This window comes from Calliphora vicina, chromosome 1 (genome assembly GCF_958450345.1).
Source record: "Calliphora vicina chromosome 1, idCalVici1.1, whole genome shotgun sequence".
Lineage (NCBI taxonomy): Eukaryota > Metazoa > Arthropoda > Insecta > Diptera > Calliphoridae > Calliphora > Calliphora vicina.
Genome location: NC_088780.1, coordinates 136,547,966 through 136,568,536, shown reverse-complemented (window position 1 = coordinate 136,568,536; position 20,571 = coordinate 136,547,966). Strand labels below are relative to the sequence as shown.

General features: G+C 28.2%; 1 protein-coding gene across 3 annotated transcripts in view; it reads right to left on the bottom strand.

The window, feature by feature from the left end:
* larp (La related protein) overlaps positions 1–20,571 on the bottom strand; it is a 60,147-nt gene that overhangs the window by 11,061 nt on the left and 28,515 nt on the right. Inside the window, exon 1 of one of the 3 annotated variants that reach the window (XM_065515951.1) lies at positions 19,142–19,254. The exons of the other annotated variants lie outside the window; for them this stretch is intronic. Coding sequence (XP_065372023.1) covers positions 19,142–19,162 — 21 coding nt within the window. The 5' untranslated portion in view covers positions 19,163–19,254. Of the gene's footprint in view, positions 1–19,141; positions 19,255–20,571 lie in introns of those variants that run through there. 3 annotated transcript variants of the gene reach the window in all.

Genomic DNA, 20,571 nt, shown 5'->3' with positions numbered 1-20,571 from the left:
TTGCATCCTCCATGTTTCAGTGTCTTTTTACAGTATCGTGCTTGAAGCCGGGTGTTAAGTGGTCGTCTTACGTAACACATGAAATCACTTCCGATGATATTAAATTCGGATTCGTCGCTAAATAGGACAGTCGTCCATTTGTTTTCTGGACAATTTAAATACTCCATAGCAAACTTCAAACGTTTCTTTTGATTACGTTTTGATATAAGCGGTTTTTGCGCGTAGGGAAAACGTCGGTGAAGCATGCAGGATGCAACGTAATGGTATGGGGGTTGTTTTTCTGCTGCTGGAGTTGTCCCATCGCTCTAAATTAATGAAATAATGGATGGATTTATCTATAGAGACATCTTGGAAAGAGTAATGCTTCCAAATTCTGAGGATAATATGCCTCTTCGATGAGTTATTCAGCACGATAACGACCCCAAGCACTCTTCACATGTTGTTAAATCGTGGTTAGCACAAGAAAGAGTTTCGGTAATGAAATGGCCACCACAATTACTAGATTTAAATCCCATTGAGAACATTTGGGAAATCGTTAATCAAAGAATCGACCCCGAAAATTGCACTAATTCAGATATTATGTTTCAAGGATTGGTAGATGCTTGGAACGCTATTCCTGCAAATTTTATTACCAATTTGATAGCTTCACTGCCTTGCCGATGTAAGGCCGTCATTGAAAATATAGGATTTGCCACGAAATATTAAGTTTTATAGACAGAAATGTTTTAAAAGCAATTAGTTGCATATGTTTTGACCAATGAAATATCAACCCATACGTAGTTTTTTAATTTTTTTTTCTTTTCAATGCAAACAATTCTGAATTAAATTTCATATTCTTATTTTTAAAGCATTAATTAAAAAATATTATAAGCAAATGAATATTTTCGTTTACATCTTAAACTAGTTTAAACCACTTTTGTAAAATTCTGTTTCTGGTTGCATATGTTTTGACCACCACTGTATATATAGTTCTAGAACAGTGCATCCATGTGATTTCGAATAATTAAAGTAAGTACTGAAATGTGTGATTTATAGAACAGGCACAAATAACACGTGTGCTTTAAAAACGGTTAGAAATTTGAAATCACCAAAAAAAACTTAATCTAAAAATTTCGGAATTTGTTTTTATGATTGGGCACTGATACACGTACAATATATATTGACCGCGATCCAGTATCGCGATATTTATTGAACGTGTAACATGCAGTATTGATGGATCGCAGAATAGCCTAATATCCTGAAATCCAGATCGCATTCCAAATATCACAATATATATTGAACGTGTGCAGTGCCCCTAGAGAGCTACACTCCTATAAAAGCAACTAATGGAAAATTTTTTTGTTTTAATAACAAAATTCACTTTGCCTTGATATCATATTGTTAAAGATTTGAAAACTTTTTCTCAAATAGGTATCTATTATTTAAGACAATTTGAGAATAATAGAGATTTCGTTTATTCATAAACGAAAATTATTTAAAATGTGGATTGATTCATTTTACCGACGTAATTATATTCAATACAAATAAAATAGGAAATCAAAGACAGAATTTTCATGAAAAAGAAAACCAATAAAAATATTTTCTAAAACATCGCATTATGGAGTTAAATAAAATACAAAACTAAAACTTTCAAACATAAATATGCTTCTATATTTGAAATTTATTTAAACTATGTAACATAGAATAAACGCATAGAACGGAAGTATTTTTTGTGTACTTGAATAAAAAATATTTTCCAGTTGGTTCAAAAATGAAAAATCGATGAAAACTTTTCTTAGGCAATTTAGTATTCTATTTATGTTTAGTTACTTACGGAGTAAAAATATTTGGTAATTTTTACCCGTAGATATTGATTTGGAATTAATGTCAAGATACCTTTTAGGTAAATTTATCAGCTGGGTATTTAACACCGTAAATATCTATTTGTTGAAAATACGGGCATTAGTCAAAATTATCACCAAAGAGTTTAAACTAATAGTCAAAATACCGTATAGTCACCAATTTTATTAACATATTTAAAGAAAAACTTTTGAAGTAAACTTTGCTGACTAAATGCCTGTTTTTTTTAATTAAAAAATATAAAAATTTTTCTTATAAGAAAATTAAAGTGGATTATATTAAATAAATTGTTCTTATAGGAAGATTAAGAATGGATAATAGGTATAAACATTTCGATACATTTTTCTTACACACTACTTGCCATTATTTAAAATAACGATTTTATTAGGTTTCTGAGAACTATATAAATATACCTACATAGAGACGAGACACTCTGATTTGTCAAACAAAAATACAACAAATCACATGTATGATACAACAACAAAATACATTGACTAGCATGTATTTTGTTGTTGCGATTTTGAGTTAGGGTTTTGACAACAGTCTTAGGTTTTTGACAATTACGTCTCGTCTTACCCTATGTATACCTATTTTCAATTCTAAAATCAATCTACAAGATTCTGTGTTATACATTATCAAAAGAATAAACAAAACTTCTTACTCTATTTCAAAATCGCTAAATTGATAACATTTGAAATAAATATAAAGTAAAAAAAATCAAAAAAATGAAATCATCACAATACAGGAGAAAAACAAAACAAAGAGCGTGAAGTGAAGTGAAAACAACAAAATCAACACAAATAAAATCAATGTAGTATAAAATTGTAGAAGAAAAGAATTTGTTTAAAGCAGCAAAAAATACACTCCCAATAAAAATTATAAAAATTAAAAAATGATAACAAACAACTACCAAAATGGCCGAGTTTATCATAAAAAAGCACACACATCTATAGATGGGTAAGTGTGTGTATATGCATTTACAAGTCCTCTCCCAAATAAAGAAAGAAAACAATAAAACGTACTACAAAAAAAACAAATCAAACAAAACACGGCCTCACGCAATGTGGTTTTTCAAGTTATTGTCTCCAGTTTTTTTTTTAAACATCGATATTCAAAACAATATTTCGTATGGGTGTCATTTAATGGGAGAATACGAGTACAACTGCACCACACCACTCCATTCCAGTACCACTACTACACCACACAATCCTAGTTTATTTTCTTTTTTTCTAATGTTTTCTACTGTACTGATAAAATGTATTCAAAACAAATATGGTAACCAAAACAAAATATGAAAAACAAAGTATGTATGTATGTTTTTATGTACTTTGCTGAGCAACCAGTTTATGTTGTAGCCAACCAATTACGTAGTTTCTAATAAAACTTCTTCAACACACAAATAAACATTACATTTAAAATGTAATACCTACATAAAATATTTTCCAAAACAATAACAATAACAAGAAAACAACAACCTAAACGAAGTAACAAACCAAAATAAACATGCTAAAACTCACGTAGGCCAAGTTGGAAAATGTGTGTACGATATGAAATTTAAGGGAGTCTCACCACCACTTACAATCTAGCAATAAACATTAATCCGCATTATTCGATACGCACAGACGCAGTTTGAAATTGAGTGTGTTGAGAAACTCAATTTCCCCCCTTTTCCTTTTTCATTCAATGTTAATTTAATGAGCGTATGTTGTAGTCAGTCTCTATTTTCTATAATATTTATGTTAATTGTTGTTGTTTTTTTCAATTTACTGTAATCTACATCATACATACAGTGACGTACATAAGTATGTAACCACCACTTGAGACAATTAATGAAAAATATGACTTATAAAAATACTAATTGAAATGCCAATTAAAAATAATTTGGAAAATTTTTGTGGAAATTTAAATATAAATTACCTCAATTTATAGAAAGAAAAAACATTATGGACTTAATAATATTATACGTGATAAATAATTCAAGAACATTTCCTAGAAACGTTTGACCTTCATACCAAATTTTCGCAAAAATTGGGATTTCCCTTGAAATTACTCACTCTAATAATTTGCAAGAAAAACAAAACAAACAGAAAATTGAATGTGCCAAAAAATAAAATTTAAGTATAATTTTCTTGCACATATGCTTATGTCTAAAATTATTAATATATTTGCCTACTTGTTTTGTGTTCTTCCCAGTTCTTTTCACTAGAACCCAATCTATTTTAAATAATGGATGTTAGTTCCGGTCAATTAGAAAGATTCGCATCTCTTAATTTTGCAATTCGACCAAAAAAATATTCTGATAACAGTATCGTGGCGTTTTAAGATACACGTGCCCGGAACGTTTTGTCATACCCCAGCAAATACCAAATTGGTATTAATAAAATCCTTTTGAAATGACAAACATTTGAGAACGATTTCATATTTATCTACAAGGAAGTTTATTCTATATTTGGTAACTAACTTCATACTCAAGACTTATTCTCAGATGTATTATATAAAGAAAAGTCTAAGATTATGAAATTTTAAAAGAGAAACTACTTTCCGTCAAAAAATGGTATCAAATTATGAATATTTTCATGCGATGCTTTTTAACGATTTCTTCAGTGGTAGGCTGATTAACTTGATTTAACTTGGACCAATAAATTTCCGACGCTTATTTCTTCAAACAATTGAAGGTCCACACGAAATGGTATGAGTCAACAATGCAAACCAAGGATATTTCTCCACGATAACTAGATTATTCAAAACCCCGAAATGTGTCAAAAATGTTTCCATATATAAAATTTTATTAAAATGTGTATTGTTTTGGAGATCTCAAAGGATATTATTAATAAATAATAATAAAGAAAAAGATAAAAATCTTTTTCGAAAATATTGTGAAATTGTATAACTAAGGACAAATACAAACCGGTCGTTTTTTCATACAGAAAGCTAAGCGGTAATGGTAGCCCACCTTGATTTAATTAAATCAAATTAATAGGTTATACTCTTAAACACCTAATTTGGAATCCAACAACTTATGATGAAGTGTCTACAAAGGTAGATTTGAAGTTAGCAAAAAATAACATGCAAAATTGTTCTAATCTTCTATTTTTTGCTGGTAAATTAAAATTTGTATTCGATTTTCTGTTAAAAAATTTAACTATTTCGAACAGCATACTAGTGCTATATTTATGATTAATTAATTCCAATGCAGTGACAGACACTGTGCTTAGAAAATATCAAAGAAATGAGAAAATTCAACGATTTTTTTGTAAATAATAGTTAAAATAACAAGTGTCTATGTATCTTTCATATGTTCAACGCAATTTCACATGTCACTGCCACATAAAATAAATTATAGATATTAGAATAATAATGACCTCCTACAACATATTGTTTGTGTTCTAAACATCTGCAATCTTATCAAATTACTACTTTATTTTGTTTGTGAAAATTCAATATATCAACATACAAATATAAATATTTTTCTAGACTCTGATATGGCCCTGAAGAAAAAAAGTGTCAACAGGCGCTAAAAAAAATAAACAAAACAAAGACACGATACGATACGAAATTTTCAAATATAAACAAACATATCGAAATCAAATCAATATATTTTTTTTTATTTTAAGAATCTTTATTTATTTGGCATTAAATGTTTAGTTTTTGTAAGACAATATTTATGAAACTCAAACATAAAAAATCTACAATATTCTTGAAATAATAATAATCTTCCCGTTTTATTGATAATACTATTTTTCTGTTAGAAATTCTACTAAAATTTTTTAAATATTCCCACACATCTTCATATAATTATCTAATTACTTAAAATTGTCCATTAAACAAACGTAAATCAACCACATTATTTCTTCTTTCATATCAACATTATAAACAATTACAAAACAAATATTTTCCCCACTTAAAAATCATTTTTATTGAAGGGTCCGGTCATAAACTAAATTATTGAATAAAAATATAAGGAATTTTTAAAAATGGCCAGACTCTAGTGATCGCTCGCTTGTTTACTTTATGTCGTTTGGTTGAAAAACGTGATCACATTTGAGTGTTCACATTCTGGTTGTTGTTCTTAATGCTGTTTACAATCAGAACATGTATGAATATTGTTCTTTTTATAAAATCAAAATAAGATTATTGTACAAATTGTCACGTAGACATACGATATTTTTAAAGAAAAACGTACACACACCAACAACCACAAAGAAAAACGCCAAATTATACAAACTCAAAAACTATTGTACCTGTGTTCAACTAGAGTAGCAGCATGTCTGTCAGTTAGTTACATCTGTAACCAAGATTAGAACTTGTGATTATACAATTTGTTATTTTGTTTTTGGTTTTTATTTACATTTTTTGTTATTTGTTTAACAATTAAATACAAACATAAATAAACAAATAAACACGAATAAACAAAATATTTGTGTTTCTTACGAAAATGGAAAAAAACATTAAACAAGTTAGAAATTTATCTGGAACTAGCTGACCCGGTGCGCTTCGCCACCCCAATTAGAAGAAAGAAATAGTACTATCAAGTCTCACTTTGTGAATCTAATTGTAAATGTCTAATTTCTTATTTCTGGGTCCATTATTATAGAAAATGCAAAATGTGTTCCTAATTTTAAATTTTTAGGTTTATTATTATAAAATATTCAAAAAGTACCATTGCAATAAGGATATAGTAACATTGATTATCACTTTTAAATTCGCATTCACTAAACCATAACCCGTCAAGTTTGAATTTTAGATTTGTATATCATTTCCTATATTATCAACTAATTTTGTTTCTATAATACTTAAGATTTAAAAAATTATCACAAAACCGAAACCGATCGGTTTTTAATTTTTTAAAACCGAAACCGCGGTTTTGAAATTCTTCGATTTTTTGGAAACTCTAGGTCCATTATTATAGGAAATTCAAAAAAGTACCATTAGAATATATAAAATGTACCAAAAATCCCCCACTTGTGGTTTCCCACTCACTCGGGTCCATCTAAGCTTAATTTCATGGCTTTAGGTTCATTGGTGTAGAAATTACAAAAAGTACCATTCGAATAAAGAAAAAGTACCAAAAAGTCTCCCCTAGAATTCTAACTCACTTAGGACCATGTATGCTTAATTTCATGTTTTTAAGTCCATTGCTATAGAAAATTAAAAAAAAGTACCATTAGAATAAACAAAAGGTACCATGAGGTATCCGCTTGAATTTTCAATCACTTAGGACCATATACGCTTAATTTCATATTTCTAGGTCCATTATGTTATAGAAAATTCAAAAAGTACCATTAGAATATAGAAAAAGTACCAAAAAGCACCCACTTGTAGTTGCTCACCCACTCGGGTCCGTATAACCTTTATTTAATGTTTCTAGGTTCATTGGTGAAGAAATTACAAAAAGTACCATTTGAATAAAGAATAAATACCAAAAAGTCTCCCCCTAGACTTCTCACTCACTTAGGACCATATATGTTTAATTTCGTGTTTCTAAGTCCATTGTTATAGAAAATTCAAAAAAGTACCATTAGAATATAGCAAAAGTACCAAAAAGCAGCCACTTGCGGATTGACACTCACTCTGGTCCATATAACCTTTATTTCATATTTCAAGGTAAAGAAAAAGTTCCAAAAAGTGGCCCCCTAGAATTCTAACTCACTTAGGACCATGTATGCTTAATTTCATGTTTTTAAGTCCATTGCTATAGAAAATTAAAAAAAAGTATCATTAGAATAAACAAAAAGTACCATGAAGTATCCGCTTGAATTTTCAATCACTTAGGACCATATACGCTTAATTTCATATTTCTAGGTCCATTATATTATAGAAAATTCAAAAAGTACCATTAGAATATAGAAAAAGTACCAAAAAGCACCCACTTGTAGTTTCCCACTCACTCGGTTCCATATAAGCTTTATTTCATGTTTCTAGGTTCATTGGTGAAGAAATTACAAAAAGTACCAATCGAATAAAGAAAAAGTACCATAAAGTCTCCCCATAGAATTCTCACTTACTTAGGACCATATATGCTTAATTTCATGTTTCTAAGTTCATTGTTATAGAAAATTCAAAAAAGTACTATTAGAATAAACAAAAAGTACCAAAAAGTCTCCCCCTAGAATTCTCACTCACTTAGGACCATATATGCTTAACTTCATATTTCTATGTCCATTATTACAGAAAATTCAAAAAGTACCATTCGAATATAGAAAAAGTACCAAAAAGCAGTCACTTGTAGATTCCCACTCACTCCGGTCTTAATTTCATGTTTTTAGGTTCATTGGTGAAGAAATTACAAAAAGTACCATTCGAATAAAGAAAAAGTACCAAAAGGTCTCCCCTAGAATTCTCCCTCACTTAGGACCATATATGCTTAATTTCATGTTTCTAAGTCCATAGTTATAGAAAATTTAAAAAGTACCATTAGAATAAAGAAAAAGTACCAAAAAGTCTCCCCCTAGAATTCTCACTCACTTATGACCATATATGCTTAATTTCATGTTTCTAAGTCCATAGTTATAGAAAATTCAAAAAAGTACCATTAGAATATAGAAAAAGTACCAAAAAACCCACACTTGTGGTTTCCCACTCACTCGGTTTATATATAAGCTTTATTTCATGTTTCTAGGTTCATTGGTGAAGAAATTACAAAAAGTACCATTCCAATAAAGAAAAAGTACCAAAAAGTCTCCCCCTAGAATTCTCACTCACTTAGGACCATATATGTTTAATTTCATGTTTCTAAGTCCATTATTATAGAAATTTCAAAAAAGTACCATTAGATGAACAAAAAAGTACCTATAGTACAGTTCACACATTTTGGTACCTAAATATTATCCCCTATTCCTAACACTAACTTCACTCAAATACATATCAGCTAACTTTAATGTCGATAACTGAAATAATTTAAAATTTTAAAAAAAGTACCATTAGGAGAAAAGTACCAATTTCCCTTTTCTTACTTGAACACCCCTCAAGTTTGAAATTTAAAAATATTCCATTTTGCCAAAATTGTTTATGCTACAGGCATGTATCAAAATATTAAAATCTGTGTTAATGTGCCCAAGAATAAATATGTTTTAAAAAAGTACCAAACTGTTTACCCGGATTTGGCCCAATATACACCTTGGTACTCGAGTTCAAAATAACACCCTGTTAGTTAATTTTTGTATGAATCCAGGAACCAACGTTAAAAAAAATTATCAAAATTGGCTTAATAATTCCAAATATAATGTATTTTCCCGATTTTATCCCCTTTTTGGTACCTTTTTTATCCCCATTGAGGTGGTACAATTTCATTCAAATAAATTTCTGTAACGTGGTGGGAGCTCATAATAAAATATTCGTATGTCTATGTCAAATTATAGAAAAACATATTTTATGAAAAAGTACCAAAAATTATCACAATTTTTATCCCTTAAAGGTTCGAATTTCCAAAAAGTACCAAACTTATATTTTTTATTTTTTGTTAATTAAAGAATACGATTTAAAATTTGTTTCTATGTTTATTGGTTTAAAAGATACATAGGGTGCAAAAAAAGTACCAAAATACAGTTTTTACCCGTTTTCTCCCCTAAAAGTTTCGAATTTCCAAAAAGTACGAAACACCTGTCAGCTTATTTTTTAAATGGAGTAACATGCTATTTTAAGTTTTTTTGTATCTTTATTAGTTTTGAAGATATAAGGTTACCGAATTTACCCGTTTTTACCCTTTTTTACCCCCTAAACGTTCGAATTTCCAAAAATCCCTTCTTATCGGATCGTTTTGGGGAGGGAGGAACCCACAGTTAAAATTTCGTGATTCTAGCTTCAGCCGTTTGGGCTGTGCGATGATGAATCAGTCAGTCAGTCATTCAGTCAGTCAGTCAGTCAGTCAGTCAGTCAGTCAGTAACGTTACTCTTTTATATATATAAGATGAAAAAACCCTTTAAATAATACACATACGATTGCAAAATAGTATATAATCAGATTGTTTTCTCAAAAGTACCCTGTCTCATTTAAATAATGTATTTAAGAAAACTAGACAGTATTGGTCAAGAAATTAGCATATTTTATATCAAATTATTATAAACGTTTCATTTAGGGTTTTCAATAATTTGGTAATTTCGATAAAAAATATCTTCAAATTTCAGACAATGTTTTTTTTTATCAATTTTCATCCTAATCCTTCTAAAAATACAAAATATCTATGGCGACAAGTCAAATATCATGTTTTGCTTCAACAAATTCAATCTAAGGTTTGATAACAAATTGAGAATGATTTGCAATCAATTCATTTCATAAATTTTGAAACGTTTATTACGGTTAAGAAGTGGAGTTTAATCTGAATTTGAGAAATACCTTTATTTTTCAAATTGTTCAAATTGTTCTCAAACAAACAAAGATAATACTAATGTATTCCAAATGTAATACATTAGAGTTATCAGAACTCGAGAGTTCTCTCGAGTTCTGAACCTAACTAATGAAAACAAGTAAGAGTTCTATGTTATAGAATATTGAAAACTATTTTCGGCTTATACTTTAAAATAAAAATTTTAAAAATTTTTAGGTAAACATAATTTAAAAAAAAAAAACTTTTTTAATTTATTAGCGAAACAAATTTAATGCAATTTTTTTTAATTTTTAAAAAAAAAATTTATTTATTAGTGAAACAATTTTATAACAAAAAAAAATTATTTGGAAAAAATTCTGATTTTGACCCATTGTAGGTCCGACTTACTTTGGTCTTATAAAAGCCGTTGCAAAGGTCTTTGCAATATCTATTATTATTGTCTATATTAATGACTTATATATAGATCAAAAATCGAAGTTGTCCTGTTTTTTTTTTATATAAATTTTATTTTCAATTCAATTTCATTACAATAAGTTAGCCTCTGCGCCTTAAAGGCATTGTTGAGGCAAGTTGGCAAATTATATTAAAACTTAAAATTTATATATGTATGTTTATAAAAATGTGTTTAAGAATTATATCAAAAAATAAAAAAAAAACTTTAACAATTTGAGATCATTTACATTAATTGTCTCGATTTTAAATAACAAACGAGCCGGGAAAATTCCTGATATATTCATGTATGAATCATGTATGTAAGTTATTTGGGGGTTACAGAAAGTGGATTTCCGCTATCTATAACGATCCAATAATTTAGAAATTACAAACGGAATAGCAGCCGAACCGGGACTAAAGCGGATATATTGATATAAATAAATAATGAATGTAAGTTATTTGGGTTGATTTCAACATACAGATAAACAAACGGGCATAGCTAAATCGATTCCGCTATCCACAACGATAAAGAATATACGTGTACTTGGGGGTTCGGAAATGAAAACTGTACAAACGCTCTTGGTAAAGGGTATAACAATTGTGAACAGTTATGCAGTATGAATTGACATCACAGTGTTAAATTCAAGCGCATTGAGAGTGGGTTGTAGCTGCATTCAAGGAATTGCAGGAAAGTAAGTGACATAATTTACAAACAATATTTTCACTCAGATTCGAAACATATGTATCTAAACCTAGTATTCCTCGATTTTCTCTGTACTATGTTAACTTTGTAGGTAGATCTGATGTTGACTATTTAAATTACAAATCAAACACGCTTGAATTCAGCCCCTATGATCCAATTCTCCTATTTCTTATTGAAATTATACAAATTGTCCCGGTTTATATAAATTTTGTATGCCACTTATTTTCTTATTTACTTTAAAATGTTTAACATTATTTGAAACCTGTTCGTAGAAAAAAATAAAACTTGTAGTATATAATGAACACGTTTGCCCATTAATTACTATTTTTTTAAAAAAAAAACTTATTTGTGTTAATTAAATATGCAAACATATTTAAAAATATACATACAACTTATTATTTGGCATAACGATATTTGTTTAAAAAATTCAGAATATTAAATATTCATTTACGATTTGTTACAGTTCAAACGAAAAATTTAATACAACTTCTTACTCATCTCATGTTATTGTTGATATATTTAATTAAAAACTTAAATATGTAGACAGCTGCTATTAATAAGTGCTGTATATCATGCAATTATCAGTTTGTTATATTTATTGTAGATATAAAATTGATTACGAATACATAATATTTGTGCGAATTTCGTAAAGGTTTGCATACATGTTACATAATTTAATTCGGTTTCAAATGGCGTTTTCTGTTCTGGCACAAATGATGCCTTTATTCTGTTTTTTACCCTTTTCTGTGTACTTTTCTAAAAAAAAATGTAGTTTGGTAAGGGTATAACGTGTTCTTTTCAAATAATGTTGCCCTAAAACCCCGAAGATATGCTACACGTTTCAGCCTCAATTTTATCAAAGGGTTAGAAATGAAAATCAAATTTTCATTAAATTCCTACTAGATCCAATCTATATATATATCTTCTATATATACAGTGTAAGACAAAAATGTGTAAATGATGGTCATATATTTACACTTTGTGACACCATTTTTAAAGTGCAATGTTTATAAAGAAACGTTTTGTGTTTTTTTAAACAATATTTATTAAGGATATTTTAGGACTAAATAAATAAAATATTTCCTTAATTATACTCCAGTAATCTAAAAAAAATAACTGCAACCCATTTACACACTTTTGCCACAGATTACTAAAGTAACTTTTTTAGTACTTCGAATAACCTGCTTTCGCGTCAATGGCAGCCTGAATTCTGGAGGGCATACTCTCCACCAGTTTGCGACACTCTTCTTGCATTATAGATCCCTAGATATCATGGGAGCGCTCCTAGAGCTGAGTTGTGTTTCTAAATGCATTTTGATAATTATAAACGCGACGTTTTAGAATTCGCACCAAATCCTCAATCGGATTTAAATTCTGAGATTGTGGGAGTCAATCTAGCAATGTAATTTTGGCGGTTTTTAAAAAATTAAGGGTCTTTTTAGACTTATGTTTGTTGTCGTTATCTTGTAGTATCACAGTGTTTTCAATTTGTCCACGCCAATCATTCAGACTATCCACATGTGTTGTCTTGATAATGTCTATATACATTTCTGCATTCATATTACTACCAATTTTATGGAGTTTTCCTACACCTTTCGCAGAAAAACAACCACAAAATGGCAATATTCCACCACCATATTTCATAGTCGTCATAAAATCACGGTCTTTTAATGGCGCATTTCGTTTTTGGTAGTCATATTTTGGTCCATCAGTTCTAAAATGGTTAATTTTCGATTCATCTGTACAGATAACTTTTTCCCAATCATCAAAGGTCCATTTCTTAAAAAAATTTACAAATGTTAGTCGAAGAGACTTGTGTCTTTCAGTTAAACGAGGTTTTTTAACAATCTTTATTGCATAAAAACCACATCTTTTGATTTCTCTAAGAGATGCACGTTTTGAAATCTTAATTTGGTAGCATGAAGATAGTTTTGGTTGTACCTCACGGGGACTATTTTCTTCTCCTGATGCAACTAGACGTTATACAATGAGACCATCTTTTAACAATAGAATTGAATTCCGTCCACAAATTGGTGCTGGAAAAGCCAAACCACATATATTCGCTATGTTCTCAACAGATTAAAAGAAATATTGAATTTGGTGGATATTTTTCGATAGGAGATACCATTTTTCAGCTGCTCGGTAACAGAATTTGAAACTTCGGTGATAATCATCTTCATATTCAATATTCCTTAAAGAATTGTAAATTGTTAACTAGTAACATGTTTTAACTAACTGTCATTAATGAAATTGATTAAAATTGTTATTTTTCTAAATAATAATAACAAGTTTATTTAATTTTAAAGAAAATGCGACAAAATTGTGTAATTCAGTTTTTAACTTTTTGATATCCTGGTATTTAAATGCCATTACTTGAAATTAATTTTTTTGTATTGCTATACTTCACTAATCATGATCTTCATATTGTGTAAAAAATATTGTCAGATTGGTAAATGTTGAGCATAAAAATTCAAATTATAGATATTTCCAAATTTATTTACACATTTGTGTCTCGTACTGTATAAAAATTAGAAAAAAGAAAAAAATTAAAAAATTCGAAAATTTTAATTTTCAATATATTGCCTCCTTTTCACTTCTAATTTTTCATAATAAGAGAAATTTTTTGGAGAAACTTGAAGAACTAACATTAGCAAATAGCTACCGGACGAAATCGGGGCGGGGCGTTCAGTTAATATGTAATAAATATGTATATTTCAATTTTTAGTAGCTCAAAATATCTTTCATAAAAAAGTAATAATCATAATAATTTCTAAATAAAAATACACACTCAAAATACCCACACTATAATAAAATAATTAACAAGCCCATCATAATTGAAAAGATTAAAAAAATTAAACTAAAAATAGTAGCACAAAATGCGTTTTAAATTTAAATGTTTACAACAAAAAAATATAGCAACAAATTCAAATGTGTATTGAAATTCATTAAGAATGTAATTGAAATTTCGTAAACAACAAGTTATGGACAGCTAAAAATAAAATTGAAAATAATGATTTCATTTGACCTTCAAGCCGTGCATTTATTACTTTTTTTTTTGCAATTAAATTATAAATAATCTTAATTTCATTGCAATTGACTTACATATCAAAAATGTATCATGTTATTTACCCCCACCCCCTTTTTTTAGAACCAATCTCAAGTGACTTATAGACTTGTTTGTGTAAATTATTAAAAGCATTTCTAATTTTTTTTACTATCTTTCTAAACTTTTAATTCATTTTATAATGGCGCCATTTTTAATCGAGACTTTTTGCATTTGCTTTAATAAAACAACGCAAAATAATTTCCATAAATTGTATTATTAATAGTTTAGTTAATGAAAGCTGATAAATGATTTTATTATTGTTGGAATTGTAAGATAATGTGTTTTATTATGAATATTCTATTTGATTTATGGTAGAAAAGTTTCATAGATTACAATTTTTTTATTTTAAATTTTGTAAAATGCATTTAAAATAATTTTAAACAATTATTTTTATAAATACTTACGGCCGTATCAATGAACAGAGTTAGCAAAGAGAATAATTTGAAAATCATCTCTGAAAAGTGTGATGTATTGCCAACAATTTAAAAAAAATTCAATCTAATGTATTTATTGACATTTCTATTTAAGTTTTTTCTCTCAAATTATAAAAAAAGAATTTTTAATTTTATTTTTTTCCCATTAGTTGTGTTTTTTTGCTAATATCTCAGCAATATTTTAAATAGCAACCGTACGAGGACCATACCTAATATATTAATATGACAATCATGTTTATACGTTATTTGGGGCTTCGGAATGTTGATTTAAACACAGTTTGAATTTGCTATTTCGCCTATTTTTAAGCACCCAAAACTTTGTTGTGTCGCAGACTTTTATATAGCATTAACTCTTATGGTGAAGGTTATAATTAGAGTTAATTGTGGGAAATTGCGCAACACAACTGGTGCGATATTTAATTAGTTTTATATTTTGGGCCGTCGTAAGATTCTAAGACGATCTGTCTGTTGAAAACACGAAAGAGCTAGCACAAATGCATTCTGTTGTTAAGATTTGTTTGGTATTGAAAGTACTGTAAAAAGTATTGAAAGTTCTGTAAAGTAACAACATTTGTCCATAGAACCTAAATCTCTCTACCAACTTTTGTGAAGATCGGTCCATAATTAACCCTTACCCCCATATAACCCCTATATCAGAAAAATATTTTATTGTGCATATCAGAGCTGTAAATGAATCATTCATTTTTGAATTAATTCGCGAATCATTCACACAAAAAAATGAATTGAATGAAATTTGATCAATTCTAATGAATTTGGTAAAAATTAATTGCAATTCGTTTTCAATTCATTTGAATTGAATTGATTTAGAATTAATTCAATTGCATTTGGTAAAAATGACTAGCAATTCGTTTCCAATTCATTTGAATTGATTTTGAATTAATTCAAATGAATTAGAAAAAAGAATTAGCAATTCATTTCCAACTCATTTGAATTGATTGAAATTTGAATTGATTTTGTAAGTAAATCTACAGTAAGCATTACTGTCGTTTTGTCATTCAACTAATTTTTTATGTAAAAACAAGCATTACATACATTGTTATTTTTCATGAGTTTTGATTGTTAGCAAAAAGTTTGTAATTGGGTGGTCGTGGGTCACAAAATTTCAAAAATTATTAATTGTTTCTTGAATATTAAATGTGTTTTGTCGTTCAGCGTATTCTTCTTGAAGAAACAAACTCCAAACACCATGTTTTCATTGATCAGGCGCGGATACAGGACAAGGCTTTTCAATTTTTGTACTGGATATTTTCATTTTGGTAAGAAAAATTTGTATTCCCCCTAGAGATTTGCTCTTGAATTTGATTGATTGCAACACATTTTTGATTCATTCATTTGAATTCCTAATTCTTTTTTCTAATTCAATTGAATTAATTCAAAATCAATTCAATTCAAATGAATTGGAAATGAATTGCAACTCATTTCTGCCTAATTCGTTTGAATTGATTCAAATTCCATTCAATTCATTTTTTCAATTCAATGAATTAATTCAAAATTTAGCTAATTCATAATGAATTAAAATCAAAAAAGAATGATTCATTTACATCTCTGTCACATATAGATGGTGAATACGCAATCCCTTTGCTAATACAAAGAGACCAACTGAATGGACCCAAGTCAGCTTTACGTGGTGATGACTGCCTGTTATCCTAATGGAAAGAAACGTTTTAACCGTTAAATGCTAAGGTAATATAATTCAGTTCACTTGTTAATAAACTCATTCATTTGTAACATTATTTTAACTACACATCTGCTCAAAATAATAGATACACCTAATTGGAAAAAATTTAAATGGCGGTAACATTGAAAATTTCCTCGCAAGCGTTAAGAATACATCATATTATTAAAATTTCTATCTGGCAATGTCATGTCAGTCAAAAATCTGGCAACTATTTGCTTTCATGTTGATTTTTAAAAACGAATTTATTTGAATTACAAAAAATTATTTGCTCATAAAAATAGATACACATCAGTAATTTGTAATTTGTTTATATACAATTTTTTTTTTGTGCAATTTTTTGTTCCTATTTACGTGAAACAGTAAGTATAATTTAAATTTTAGCAACAATTTTATAAAAAATAGGACTCTTTTGAAGAAAATGGGACGAAATCATCATTGTACCGAAGATGAGAAAAAAATTGTTCAAACGATGAGAAATCAAGGAAAATCATTACGGGAAATAGCAAAGAGCATAGGAAGATCTTTACATTTTGTCCAAAATGCTTTATCTAAAAAACAAAAAAGAGAAACTCGCGGTAGACCAAAGAAAACCAGTCCAGAAACAGATAGGCGGATCGTCCTTATGGTTAAAAAAGACCCTTTCATATCATCGAAAGCTATTTCTGCGGAGCTATGTAACGAAATCAGTCCACAAACAGTTCGTCGTCGTCTTTTACAAGCTAAATTGCCGGGAAGAATTGCCAGAAAAGTGCCACTAATGCGCCAAAAAATATCAAGACAAGATTAGAATTTGCTAAAGAGCACTTACAATGGTCCGGGTGTGAAGGCGAAAAAAAATGGAGAAATATTTTATGGAGCGACGAAACAAAAATAAATTTGTTTGGAAACGACTGCCAAAGAAATGTACGCCGACCAAAAGGAAAAGAATTCCACGTTAAATTTACAAAAAAGACGGTAAAACATGGCGGGGGAAACATAATGGTTTGGGGTTGCTTTTCATGGAATGGTGTTGGTCCGATATTCCGAATAGAAGATACCATGAATGCTAGTGGGTATAGAGACATATTGGAAAACGTAATGCTTCCATATGCATCGGAAAATATGCCATTAATATGGACATTCCAGCAGGACAACGACCCAAAACATAGTTCAAGATTAGTTAAAAACTGGTTCTTGGAGAATAACGTACCTGTTTTAAGCTGGCCCAGCCAATCCCCTGATTTAAACCCAATAGAAAACTTGTGGAGTGAATTAAAGATAAGGCTTTCGAAGGAAGTTTTCAAAAATAAAGACGATTTATGGGAGAAAACGCAAAAAATATGGTACGAGATTCCATTGGAGAAGTGTCAGAACTTGATATCCAGTATGCCCAGAAGAGTGGAGAAAGTTTTACAAAACAAAGAGGATATACTGGATACTAGCTTTACTTTAATAATAAACTAATTTTTTTAAGATAAAATTTATTAGCTTTTGTTTAATAAGAATTTTTAAAAATGTATCTATTATTATGAGCACCAAATTTTTCGAAATTTAAGAAATTTAATTTACTTTATAATATTTATTATTAATTATGAAATATTTTGTTTTTGTTTTTTACTCTCCTTTTAACTATAAATAAAAATCGACAGAATTTTTTTTATAATTTTACAATATACCATTATTTTTTTCGTTTTTAAAAAATAAATTTTGGTGTATCTATTATTTTGAGCAGATGTGTACATACTTACAATAATAACTAGTAGCAGTCATATATAAGTAACTTAATAAAATGTTTACAATTGTTTTATTAATATACACATCATAATAACATGTTGTATAATTATTTGCTATATATAGATTAATTATCTGACGAATTCTATATGTGAAACGTACTCAAAAGCAAATCAAAATAACAAAAACCTGGTGATATAATCACTAGTTTAATTTACTAGTGTAAAATATGTAAGTCACACGTTTTCAATTTACAGTTTAGGCGAATTGTTGTGAATAGAAAAACATTGAAACAATTTTGAATTTTAAACGTGTTTTATTATCAATTACAATTAAAAAAAAAACAAGTTGTCAACTTATGTAAATTTTATAAACAGGTATAAAATATATTTCAAAAATTAGCTAATTATGGTAGTAAAGGTTTAATAAAAAAAAAAATACGATTTTAAAATTTAAATAAGCCTACAGGTAAAGTACTAAGTTAATAAATTTATTTTGTATTTTCTTTAACTACAACTAATATAGCAGTTAGCAATTAGTTACAATTAGTTATCTAAATTATACTTTATCTTAAGTGAGCCTCAAAAGTGATTAAACACCAGTGAATTATTTGATTTTTATACGATAATGGAAATCATAAAGACTATCCATCTAATATTAGGAAATGTTTATAATGTTCTTCATTATTTAAAAAAAATATATAATTCACTGCTGTTTACCCACTTTTGATGTTTATATTAAATTTAATAAATCTAAACATGTTTAAATAAACTTGTTTAGTTAACGGCTTTACAGGATATAAAAATATTAAATCCCTGTAATAAATTTGTATAAAATATTTTACTTTAATGAATTTCTGAATTTATTTCACTTATTGCTATGTAATCAACTTACATGAATGCATGTACAACACATTTGAAAATCACATTAAAATATTTTGAATATTTTATTATATTTGATTAAAAATTTTATTTTAAGGTAAACCTGTTATTTCAACACTATTTACTTTTAAACTGATTGCTGATATTAACGATAATTTTATAAGAAAATTTTCAATAATAAATATTTTTAAAAATTATGATTTTTTAAATAAAGAAAATTTTAAATACAAAGAAAATGATTTTCTTTAACATTTAAAAACAAAAGCATGGAGCACTAAAAATTTGTCTTTGTATTTAAATAGTATGTACTACTGTGTATGTATTACGCCTATAGCGGAAGTCTATTTTAAATTGAGGCAATATAAACAGTGATAATTCCAATCTGGCGGACACGCTTTAATACATAAAACCTTCATTACATAAAATTCTCTTAAGCTACTTAGTTCTTAACGATTATACGTTCCCTTTTTTGTGAGACATCAACAAGAACAATGAAAATCATATGAGATTTGATAATAACAGTGACAAAATCGTATTATTTTAACCTTTCACCATTTGGATCGTTATAGATAGCGGAGTCGATATAGCAATGCCCTTCCGTCTGTCTACGTCCAAATAACTTGGAAACATTATTGATACATCAACATATAGTATACTTTTCACCGATAATAATAAAGATGTGAAACTCGTACTAACGGAATAAGAATATTGTTATTTAAATAACAATAAAGCGGTCGGCATTTCTCGAATAACAGATATTCATTTAATCATAATGGTGAATATTATAGCACCAAATTTATAATAGACAAACTATTTATTTATTTAACTAACAATACATCGGGAGGAATTTATCAAATATGCGATATTCATTTAATAATAATGGCGAACATTTTAGCAATAATAATCTACAAATTAAGCCCACCTGCCTGGCAAGTTAATTTAAAAATCTCATTTCTATAAACAAAAAATCCACATAGAATTAAAAACAATGTTGTTTTCAACATTCTCCTCTATTGTTTATTTATTTTTTTTTGTTTAATTAAGGTCAGGGATTAATGTACATTTACTGCATAGCATAGTGTACTTTAGGTAAGTATGTAATTATTTATAAAAACTAAATACATATGTACTTATAATACTCATTTATAGTATATAAAATGCAAGAGAAGGACGAAGACATTGTAACCTTGTTTATATAAATCAATAATACAGAAATACCATTGATTGGTTTTAGAAAACAAATGACAAAACAATATAAAAATAAACTTTAAACAAATTCACACTAAAAGTGCAGTGCAATGTAAAATAGTTCTTCAACAACATGTTTATTTGAAATAGAATGATAGAACGTACATACATTAAGTAAACATAAACATTTCAATATGGTTGGACGAACGAACTGTGTTTGTTAATTCTATTATCGCCACAATGTATGAAGATAAA